The sequence below is a fragment of the Babylonia areolata genome, chromosome 18 (assembly GCF_041734735.1).
Source record: "Babylonia areolata isolate BAREFJ2019XMU chromosome 18, ASM4173473v1, whole genome shotgun sequence".
Taxonomy (NCBI): Eukaryota; Metazoa; Mollusca; class Gastropoda; order Neogastropoda; family Buccinidae; genus Babylonia; species Babylonia areolata.
The window spans coordinates 73,063,115-73,075,557 of NC_134893.1; the positions used below are offsets into that span (position 1 = coordinate 73,063,115).

The window sequence follows — 12,443 nt, forward strand, 5'->3', positions numbered from 1 at the left end:
TTACAGATAGGGACGTCAGTGAAGGGCTGTCACCTCACAGAGATCAGACATAGCTTACAGGTCAGGATGTCAGTAAAGAGCTGTCACCTCACTGAGATTAAGACACAGCTTACAGGTCAGGATGTCAGTGAAGGGCTGTCACCTCACTGAGATTAAGACACAGCTTACAGGTCAGGATGTCAGTGAAGGGCTGTCACCTCACACAGATCAGACAGAGCTTACAGGTCAGGATGTCAGTGAAGGGCTGTCACCTCACAGAGATCAGACACAGCTTACAGGTCAGGATGTCAGTGAAGGGCTGTCACCTCACAGAGATCAGACACAGCTTACAGGTCAGGATGTCTGTGAAGGGCTGTCACCTCACTGAGATCAGACACAGCTTACAGGTCAGGATGTCAGTGAAGGGCTGTCACCTCACAGAGATCAGACACAGCTTACAGGTCAGGATGTCAGTGAAGGGCTGTCACCTCACAGAGATCAGACACAGCTTACAGGTCAGGATGTCTGAAGGGCTGTCACCTCACAGAGATCAGACACAGCTTACAGGTCAGGATGTCTGAAGGGCTGTCACCTCACTGAGATCAGACACAGCTTACAGGTCAGGATGTCTGAAGGGCTGTCACCTCACAGAGATCAGACACAGCTTACAGGTCAGGATGTCTGAAGGGCTGTCACCTCACTGAGATCAGACACAGCTTACAGGTCAGGATGTCAGTGAAGGGCTGTCACCTCACTGAGATCAGACATAGCTTACAGGTCAGGATGTCTGAAGGGCTGTCACCTCACTGCAATGAGACACAGCTTACAGGTCAGGATGTCAGTGAAGGGCTGTCACCTCACTGCAATGACACACAGCTTACAGGTCAGGATGTCAGTGAAGGGCTGTCACCTCACTGCAATGACACACAGCTTACAGGTCAGGATGTCTGAAGGGCTGTCACCTCACTGATTAGACAGAACTTTGAGGTGTCAGTCACCACTCTGTATCTGAACTTTTTCCTCTTGGGATTACATTACTTTTGTTCAGCAAAATCAGTTATACCACTTAGAGTGCACCAAAAGTAATCACACTTCATTTCTCAACATTCAGCAGAAAAGGGGTTAAACAATTCAGGGATTAATATATTTAAAAACTGAATAATAATAATAAATTGACTTTCATGGGTCAATAAAATGGAGACTTTTCCCTATCAGAAATGCAGTGAATGAAAAGCAAAGTGGTAAAATACTATCACCTTTTCGTCCTCTTCCTTCTGACACTCAGCACTATTCCAGACAAAGGCATGGTAAACAGGGAAAAAAAAATGCCATGTGTTCAGACTGTTCATTTCCTGCAGACACACACAACATGAAACAATCACAAACTGCTGAAGGACACAAATTCTATCATGGACCAGCGTTGAGTAGTTTCTTCATACAGATACTCCAGTATCGTCAAATAGCCTTTTTTTTTCTTTTTTTAACAAACACTTCTTTTCAAACATACCTTTGTGGCACTTACCATCAACATTTGAAACAGTCACCAGTCCCACAAGCCTGTGTATCACATTTCATGACTGCAGTGTATTTTTCTCCTTTCCTCAGCTGTCCGCTGGAAAAGTCACAGCAAACCTTGTGCCTCACATCCACACAGCATGCAGTCCTGTATTTAGCAATACAGTGGAAGCCTGTGGAACACAGTCCCCTTGCCAGTCAAACACTATGTCCACCCTCCACCACACACACCCACATTTTAGCAGCTTTTTTTTTTTTCACTTCACCTGTCAGGATTAAAGCCAGCAAGCGTCTGTTGCATACCTGCTAAATTTGAAAGAAAAAACTGTGAAAGCCTGTGTATGTGTCCATAGGTACTACTTAAGGTAATTTTTACAGTATCCAGTAAAAAGAGTAGAATAAGGAGAAACTGTGCTTGATTCTGATAAAGTTATCACTGATGAAAATGATACAAACTGAAAACCAAGAACAAAAAAAGGTTAAAAAATACCAGTCAGTAATCAACATTTACACAGTGACAAAGCCAGCCACAAAATCACAAAATAGTTCAATCCATCTTTTAAAATCTACTTTGAAAAATATTCTCAGCCACAATACTGCATCCCACACTCACAAAAAACTGCGTTGACAGCTTCGTTAACCCGTGCTCTGAAATTACATTCTCATTGTGATATGCAAAAACACAGCAATTCGCAAACAAAAAATCTGAGTACTTAATCGGTTTTCTGAAATCAACTGTGGTGCAGTACATACACCTTGTGTTTATATCCGAACAGTGAAAAGTCATTTTGGTAAGAAACAACCAAAGGTGCAGTTGGCTGGACCAACTGTGACAGGTTTATTATAACTGATATCCATGTAATGGCTAACTTCTGTCAGAGACCGAAGTAAGCACTTGTGAGATCAAGGCTAGTGTCAAGGTTTTTGAGGATGCCTCTTGGCAAAGAATATGGCACTGGTCACCGACAATAGTATCTCTCTTCAGCGTAGTCTTTTTCCCTCACCCACCCTCACAACAAAGCAGCAGCAACAACTCTCTTCACCCTTCTTTACACCTAATTCCCATCTGTGTCCACGCTACAGCCAATAAACCTTTCCATCAACACTCATAATTCCCATCTGTGTCCACGCTACAGCCAATAAACCTTTCCATCAACACTCATATATATATATATTTTTTTTTTTTTCAATACATCATCAATGAAGCGTGAATAATCCACCTTGATCAATCTACAAGCAGTTCCCTATGATACTGTCATCAACACAAACTGCCTGTGACATTGCCATCAACTCTGAAATACATTCACAACCATGTGTTTCCCACAGATGTACACATGTCATTCATGTTCATGTCACAGGCTATCCAGCAATCCTCAAGTGACAGGGGTGTGAGCACACACAAAATATGACAGTAATATCTGCATCATTTATGTACTCAATGCATCGTACTTTAATCTTTCAGAAATCCCTGTGTGTGTGAGCAAGTATGTGGGTGTGTATGCATGTATGGGTGTGTGAGTGTGTGTACCCTGAAGGTACTTGTGTGGACAAGATGTTTTCAAGTGTATCAATGGGAGTAGATGAGAATTCTATCACAGCCAAACAAATGAAAAAAACCTTTGAAACATTTTCAATGTCAATTTTTTTTCAACAATTGGCAAAGCTGTACACATCAAAATGAATTGATTAGTTGAACAGAATACATTCCATATGTAAGGGAATGGTTGATTCACACTATCAGTTAACAGACAGAATGGTCGATTCACACTATCAGTTAACAGACAGAATGGTCGATTCACACTATCAGTTAACAGAGGGAATGGTTGATTCACACTATTTGTTAAGAGGGAATGGTTAATTCACACCATTTGTTATCTATGGAATGACAGAAGCAGAGGATTTCCACTTCCAGGTGTTGACTACTCAAAGCAAGTGGACAACTAGATAGAAGTGTCTGGTCAGATATATAAAACAGCAGGTAAGGGGCAGAGTGTTAAACGTAACGTTCAATCACATTTTTTTTCTTTCGTAATGCTTTTTATTCAACTGTTAAGGCAAAAACATCACACTCACAGCATGAAAAAAAAAGAAGAAAATCTCAATTTCAATGGAATTGTAACTAAAAGAATTATCAATACAAGTGTCATTTAATTCTACCCAACACAAAAGGACTGAATATTTTGCAGTGAAAAAACAGTTTGTTCGTAAATATATTGAAGACCAGCTCTGAGCATTTGGCATATTCATAATCTCTATATCAAAATAAACAGAAAAAAGAAAGCGCACACACACACAATACCCACATCCTTCACAGCAGACACATCACAGGGAACCAAAAATGGAAGCTTCAACAAGGCAGTTTTATCTACACAATCCTAAAACTAAAAGCTTCCCATTATTTAGCCTTTGTGAGGAAAACATCCTTCACCAACCAGATTATAATAGAATAAAGAATAATATCAATAAACAAACTTTAAACATTTTTCGATCGTGCTTTAAAACAAAACTGACCAGACTTGGTAAAAACTAAATCATTAATGAAGTGGATGTGCACATGACAGCAATTCTGGGTCTAACATGACAAAAGAAAAAAAACCCCACTGTATTCTGCACATCTGTCATTTCAGCTGATATCCAGAGTGGAACATGCTGGATGCCTTCAGCAAACAAACGCCGAATTACAGAGGGGATAGTTTACAGACAGGAGTGAACGAGCTAATGTGTTGCAGAAAACTGAAATAAACACTCATCCTCCATTATATATATATATATATATACATATAAAAGCAAACACTACATACACAACCTCAAAGTGCCCACATCTTTTTTGGGAGGGGGGGGGGATTGTGTGGTGTTGTGTGTTAATCATTTATGAAGGCAACAACCAACCATTTTCAATATCAAACCCAGACATAACCAATTATCAGTCAGTTTCATCACCTTCAGAAGAAAACAGGATATACGTGTTGCAGTGTTAAGTCTGGCACTCACACAATGTCTCTCTCCATCAGAGGACATGCCTTTTCAGTTTTGTATTCCCCATAACTAAACGCCAGCATGGGTCACAGGCTGTTGCCCAAACGTGGCAGACACCAGGAATCCACAAACTGGAAGTGTGTTTTACTGACCGGCGATCAGCCAAGGTCCAAACACCACAATTCCATGTGGACTTCTCTGATGACACCAAGGCATCAGTTGTTCAGATGGGGAACTGAACATATCTTGAAAACAACACACACAAAATCCCTACATGTCACTTCAGTCAGCTGTATTATCTGCGGAATCAGAATACTACTTCATGGGATTCCAAGTCAGCTGTATTATCTGCAGAATTAGAATACTTCTTCATGGGATTCCAGCACCCATGGTTCCCATGTGATTTTCTATGCTCATCGTTGTTCAAACATCACCGAGTGATGACAATAATGTCATGGACAGCAACAGTCATCCAAAAGACAACAGCAGAGGTTCCAACCCTGAAGGGTTTGGGGTAAAAGAAAAGAAAACAAACCACTACGCCACCTGAAATCATGGAACAAACTTCAAGACAGGCCTGCATCAGGGACTGTTCCTCCCCATCTTTAAACATGTTCCTACAGTCTATTGTACTGTACTGTACTGTACCATAATGAACTGCACTGTATTGTATTATATTGTATTACATTATACTGTACTGCATTGTATTGTATTATATTGGTCTGTACTGTATTGTATTGTATTGTATTATATTGTATTACATTATACTGTACTGCATTGTAGTGTATTATATTGGTCTGTACTGTATTGTATTGTATTATACTGTATTGTATTGCATTGCACTGTACTGCATTGTATTGTATTATATTAGTCTGTACTGTACTGTACTGTATTGCATTGTATTATACTGTATTGTATTGCATTGCACTGTACTGCATTGTATTGTATTATATTAGTCTGTACTGTACTGTACTGTATTGCATTGTATTATACTGTATTGTATTGCATTGCACTGTACTGCATTATATTGTATTGCATTGCACTGTACTGCATTGTATTGTATTATATTGGTCTGTACTGTACTGTACTGTATTGTATTATACTGTATTGTATTGCATTGCACTGTACTGCATTGTATTGCATTGCATTGCACTGTACTGCATTGTATTGCATTGCATTGCACTGTACTGCATTGTATTGTATTATATTGGTCTGTACTGCACTGTACTGTATTGTATTATACTGTATTGTATTGCATTGCACTGTACTGCATTATATTGTATTGCATTGCACTGTACTGCATTGTATTGTATTATATTGGTCTGTACTGTACTGTACTGTATTGTATTGTATTATACTGTATTGTATTGCATTGCACTGTACTGCATTGCATTGCATTGCATTGCACTGTACTGTATTGTATTGTATTGCATTTAGATTTGTGTGTGCGGAACTCGGGCTGCTCTTCCCAGAGATAATGCGTCAACAGTGCAGCATCACCCCCTTTTTCCTTCTGTTTCCTGCCTGCAAGTGCACTGCTGTTCCTTCTGTTTCCTGCCTGCAAGTGCACTGCTTTTCCTTCTGTTTCCTGCCTGCAAGTGCACTGCTTTTCCTTCTGTTTCCTGCCTGCAAGTGCACTGCTGTTCCTTCTGTTTCCTGCCTGCAAGTGCACTGCTGTTCCTTCTGTTTCCTGCCTGCAAGTGCACTGCTTTTCCTTCTGTTTCCTGCCTGCAAGTGCACTGCTGTTCCTTCTGTTTCCTGCCAGCAAGTGCACTGCTTTTCCTTCTGTTTCCTGCCTGCAAGTGCACTGCTTTTCCTTCTGTTTCCTGCCTGCAAGTGCACTGCTGTTCCTTCTGTTTCCTGCCTGCAAGTGCACTGCTGTTCCTTCTGTTTCCTGCCTGCAAGTGCACTGCTGTTCCTTCTGTTTCCTGCCTGCAAGTGCACTGCTTTTCCTTCTGTTTCCTGCCTGCAAGTGCACTGCTGTTCCTTCTGTTTCCTGCCTGCAAGTGCACTGCTTTTCCTTCTGTTTCCTGCCTGCAAGTGCTTTGCTTTTCCTTCTGTTTCCTGCCTGCAAGTGCTTTGCTGTTCCTTCTGTTTCCTGCCTGTGAGTGCACTGCTTTTCCTTATATTTCCTGCCTGCAAGTGCATGGCTTTTCCTTCTGTTTCCTGCCTGCAAGTGCACTGCTTTTCCTTCTGTTTCCTGCCTGCAAGTGCTTTGCTGTTCCTTCTGTTTCCTGCCTGCAAGTGCACTGCTTTTCCTATCAAAAAGGACTTTTTCCTGCCTGCAAGTGCACTGCTTTTTCTATCAAAAAGGACTTTTTCCTGCCTGCAAGTGCACTGCTTTTTCTATCAAAAAGGACTTTTTCCTGCCTGCAAGTGCACTGCTTTTTCTATCAAAAAGGACTTTTCAACACAGTTTTGCCACAGACAACTCTTTTGTGGTGGTGGGCTCTTTAACGTGCGATACGTGCAGGCTGCACACAAGACCTCAGTTTATCATCTAATCTGCATGACCAGAACGGAGTCTGAGAAGGAATACAGACACTGCTCCCCTTCCCAGATGATGATGAACTGATATTGTCAGCAACTTGACAAGACAGGCAAGCAAGGTCTAGGTTCCTGTGCAACATCAGTTACATCCTGTGCAGGGACTGCACAAACAAGAGGGAAAAGCCGCTCCACAAAGGGCATTCCCCTGCACTGAGCTACATTCTCAATAGTCTGGCATTGTTTTGAGACCTTGATGTTTGTCCTCTGATCTTGACCTTCACTCACAGTTCATGATCTACCCCCAGCCAGTCACTCCACCAGACAGAACATCCCTGGATCTGATGAAAGGCCCAAGTTATTTCAGACCCCCATGTTTTGTTCTATCATCCCAGGATCTGATGAAAGACCCAAGTTATTTCATACCATGTTTTGTTCTATCATCCCAGGATCTGATGAAAGGCCCAAGTTATTTCATACCCCCATGTTTTGTTCTATCATCCCAGGATCTGAGGAAAGGCCCAAGTTATTTCATACCATGTTTTGTTCTATCATCCCAGGATCTGATGAAAGACCCAAGTAATTTCATACCCCCATGTTTTGTTCTATCATCCCAGGATCTGATGAAAGACCCAAGTAATTTCATACCCCCATGTTTTGTTCTATCATCCCAGGATCTGATGAAAGGCCCAAGTTATTTCATACCCATGTTTTGTTCTATCATCCCAGGATCTGATGAAAGGCCCAAGTTATTTCATACCCCATGTTTTGTTCTATCATCCCAGGATCTGATGAAAGGCCCAAGTTATTTCATACCATGTTTTGTTCTATCATCCCAGGATCTGATGAAAGGCCCAAGTTATTTCATACCCCCATGTTTTGTTCTATCATCCCAGGATCTGATGAAAGGCCCAAGTTATTTCATACCATGTTTTGTTCTATCATCCCAGGATCTGATGAAAGGCCCAAGTTATTTCATACCCCATGTTTTGTTCTATCATCCCAGGATCTGATGAAAGACCCAAGTTATTTCATACCCCCATGTTTTGTTCTATCATCCCAGGATCTGATGAAAGGCCCAAGTTATTTCATACCCCCATGTTTTGTTCTATCATCCCAGGATCTGATGAAAGGCCCAAGTTATTTCATACCCATGTTTTGTTCTATCATCCCAGGATCTGATGAAAGGCCCAAGTTATTTCATACCCATGTTTTGTTCTATCATCCCAGGATCTGATGAAAGGCCCAAGTTATTTCATACCCCCATGTTTTGTTCTATCATCCCAGGATCTGATGAAAGACCCAAGTTATTTCATACCCCCATGTTTTGTTCTATCAGGCCCTGGCTGTGACCCTGATGTCTACTTTTCATCATCACCAATCAGCTGATGAAGACTGGACCCAGAGCCAAACCTGTCTTCAGCCTTCCAGCCGTCACTGCTACAGTGTGACATCATCTTCACCCCTAACCTTCAATACTGTCATACCTTTATGCGCTAACAGTGGCCGCTCACTGGACCGAGCTTGGTGAAAAGTGGACGCAAAATGCAAGTTGTGTTTGTGCCTGCAACCTCTTTCTATCAAGCCATGAAACGACTCTGACCTCTGAACTTGAAGACAGGATGGATGGAATGTCCTCGCTGTATCGACAGGGACAGTTGGGAAGGTCTTTTCAAATCAACGTTTCTTGTGCCAGCTGAGAAAAAAAGTCAGCCATAATGTTCACCACACACAGACATATACATGGACGGACACCCACCAGGGTGAGTACATCAACTCACTTTTTCTGTTCAAAATGCAATCCCAAGACAAGTGACTCATCCGGCACAGGCAGACACACTTTGTCAATCACCTGCCAGCCTCCTGAGACCAGAGATCACTTTTTCTGTTCAAAATGCAATCCCAAGACAAGTGACTATCCTGCACAGGCAGACACACTTTGTCAATCACCTGCCAGCCTCCTGAGACCAGAAACAGATTCCTCACCAATGACAGACATTGATATGTTGTTCAAAGAAGGAGAGAGAAAATGGAGGTCTGTGTTTACACATTTCCAGTGCTGTCCATCCCAACTTCTGCACAAAGAAACTTTCACAATGATCGGTACTTTGGTCTTCAGTCATCCAACCCTCTCCCCTCTGGTTTAAATGTGTTTATCAAAGTGTGTGTGTGTGTGTGTGTGTGTGTGTGTGTGTGTGTGTGTGTGTGTGTGTGTGTGTGAACAGAGTAAACCTAATTTGTAAGTCGATTCCAAGAGACCTACAAAATGTTAAAACTGTGACAGCAATTCTCAGTGACCTAACACCCAAAACATGGCACCAACAGACACTGTCACATATCTAGGTATCAAACAAAAGGAGGAAAATAATAAAACTTAGGTACACAGCTCAGACCGCATTCAATCATGCTACAGGAAATTCACACACAAAAAAACTTGTCCATTTCTTTACAATGCACCCACATGTGTCCAAGCTACAATGACATAAAACTAACCATGACCACTCTTCTTGGTCAGTACGCTCTTCCCTACTCATCCCTATCATTTTTTTTTTCAAACTGAAGGCAGAGGGAAAATAGAAAGAACTAAAAAGGCTGACTCCCTTTCTCAACCACCCCCCTCCCCCCCACAGCCACAGCCACACGCAGTCAGTCGGTGCCATCACCAGTGCGAGCTTTGCGTTTCAAGACGACTGACTTGGGGATGCTGCGCCGGTCATAGGCCAGTCCCAGGAAGGCCATGCAGTCAATGAACATGGTGGTGATGTTGAAGTGCCAGCCGTACTCGCTGGTGGAGTAGTCGTGGGGGAAGACGTGGTGGTAGTTGTGGAAGCCCTCCCCCACGGCGCTGAAGGACACACCCAGGTTCTGGGTGGGGTTGATGTTGCGGTCATAGGGCTTGTTGCCCCACATGTGGGCGGCGCTGTTCACCAGCCACGTGGCGTTCAGCCCCAGCGTGTAGCGCAGGATCGACGCCAGGAAGTACGAGTTCCACAGGCTCTCCCCCCACACGTACCAAGGCACCAAAGTGGGAATCACAAAGCAGCACAGCACCATCAGAGGGTAGTACAGCCTGCACACAGAGAATTCAATCATCTATTTTGATGTCTCATTCCCCACATTTCCCTTCCCTGCAACAAACATTAATTCATCCATTTTGATGTCTCATTCCCCACATTTCCCTTCCCTTCAACAAACATTTCATCCATTTTGATGTCTCATTCCCCACATTTCCCTTCCCTTCAACAAACATTTCATCCATTTTGAGGTCTCATTTCCCACATTTCCCTTCCCTTCAACAAACATTTCATCCATTTTGATGTCTCATTCCCCACATTCCCCTTCCCTTCAACAAACATTTCATCCATTTTGATGTCTCATTCCCCACATTTCCCTTCCCTTCAACAAACATTTCATCCATTTTGATGTCTCATTCCCCACATTTCCCTTCCCTTCAACAAACATTTCATCCATTTTGATGTCTCATTCCCCACATTTCCCTTCCCTTCAACAAACATTAATTCATCCATTTTGAGGTCTCATTTCCCACATTTCTGTTTTCAAAAAAACATTTACAATCACCAAATAAAAGACACCAAAATTTTGACCAAACAAAATCTATGAATGATGCAGTCAAGTATCAGTTAACTCAAAAACAATTCAAGAAGGGTGCATTTGTGTATATGCTGAACAATCCTAATGTAGAATATATATTTTGACACAAAGGACAAAATATGAAACTGCTGAATAAACAAACAAAAAAACCCCACTTTCTTGAAATATGTTACTGTGACAGAAGTTGCCCAATTCCACACAAGGAAGAAGCCACAAGTATGTGTTCAACAACTAGTTATGTGATAACAATACTGGTAATGCAGACTGATGTTCACACCTCCCAGCCACAGCTCTTGGTGTTGTAGGATTGTCAGACCTGTCCCACTATGACCATCACAACAACTAGTTATGTGATAACAATACTGGTAATGCAGACTGATGTTCACACCTCCCAGCCACAGCTCTTGGTGTTGTAGGATTGTCAGACCTGTCCCACTATGACCATCACAACAGCACAGGCAACAGCTGTCCTGACTGCCTGGGCTACAATTTGATTATTGTGGAGAGTGCCTTGCCAAAGTTACATCCCCACTGTCTTGGCCTCCTTCTTCTGCGTTCACTCGTATGCACACGAGTGGGCTTTTACGTGTATGACCGTTTTTACCCCGCCATGTAGGCAGCCATACTCCGTTTTTGGGGGTACTGTCTTGGCCAAGAGTGTTTAGGACAGCATTGGGATGGTCCTTTTTCTAAATGCAAGGGTGCAAGCAGAGACCTACTCAAGCCTTCATTTTTTTTTTCTTCTGCCCAGAAGAAAGCCTGAAACTATTATGCAGACTCAATGAAACATAGAATCAAGCCTCAACACTGTTACCATATTGTTATTTTTTCAACGCAGTGATTTGGGAGAAAATGATTATGAAATCTGGGAAAATTCAATAAGAGAGAAAAATGAATTTTAAGCTTCATTGCAAAACAAAAAGAAAGAAAGAAACACCATTTCAAAGAACAGACGTGGCACCCCCCTGACCAGTCACAGAGGATGGGCCTTTTTCTTCATCAGGATGCAGTATCCAGCACAGCATTACAAAATGGTCTGCTAATGGTCAAAAAGGGAAATGCATTGGAGCAAAACAATACCACAGTTTTATCTACAGCAAAACCAAATGGTCTGCTAACGGTAAAAAGGGAAATGCATTGGAGCAAAACAATACCACAGTTTTATCTACAGCAAAACCAAATGGTCTGCTAACAGTAAAAAGGGAAATGCATTGGAGCAAAACAATACCCAGGGATGAAAACTAGTTTCCCCCAAAAAAGAGAAGATTTTTGCCGGGGGTCTGGGTGCCGCTAGGCCCCCAGTGGGGTCCAGGGGCAACGCCCCGGCGGGGGTCAGGGGCTGAAGCTTTTTTAAGAATAATATGGGCATAAAAATGTATAAAAAAAACCACTTATCCCCCTTTCGCTCTAAAAAAATCAAACCAGAACAAATGCTCAAAAGCTGCTTAAATTTTAAGAACTAGGGTCCTAAAATAAGGTGTAAATATGTAGTAGTATATAATGCCATAAATCAAATACAAATGATTGAACATATAAGGTAATGACCCATGCTTATTTCAACCAGCATCATACACATTAACAAATTAAAAATGTAAAGGACAAAGGCAATTTACCTTGCATCTATGCTGCAGCAACCTTCTTCCTGTTAGTTTAACCTTCCGCCAACATCACATGTAAAACACCAGCTTATTGATGAAGTCAGTCTTCCTTAAAACAATAAACCAGCAGTATCCACAGTTCACTCTGATGCACCTTCACACACATAGGTATAGTTGCCGAAGAATGCACTCAGATTTGTCCTGCTCTCTGAAAACTCTAATTTCTTTTCAACTATTTTGATGCTACATTGAAGTCTTTTGATTAAATTCATAGTA

The 12,443-nt window shown here is 41.9% G+C and overlaps 1 protein-coding gene and 1 long non-coding RNA gene across 5 annotated transcripts in view; one reads left to right on the forward strand and one right to left on the reverse strand.

Annotated features, from left to right (window-relative positions):
• On the forward strand, positions 1–5,070 carry LOC143293072 (uncharacterized). The gene is made up of 2 exons (XR_013056724.1): positions 1–170; positions 333–5,070. It is a non-coding gene; the product is annotated as an uncharacterized LOC143293072 (long non-coding RNA).
• Positions 3,113–12,443, reverse strand: part of LOC143293070 (stearoyl-CoA desaturase 5-like) — a 26,733-nt gene continuing 17,402 nt past the window's right edge. For 3 of the 4 annotated variants that reach the window (XM_076603953.1, XM_076603952.1, XM_076603951.1), the window contains exon 5: positions 3,113–10,027. In XM_076603953.1, the coding sequence (XP_076460068.1) occupies positions 9,604–10,027 (424 nt within the window). In that variant the 3' untranslated portion in view covers positions 3,113–9,603. The remainder of the gene's footprint in view (positions 10,028–12,443) is intronic. The other variant, XR_013056723.1, reaches the window with a different exon arrangement.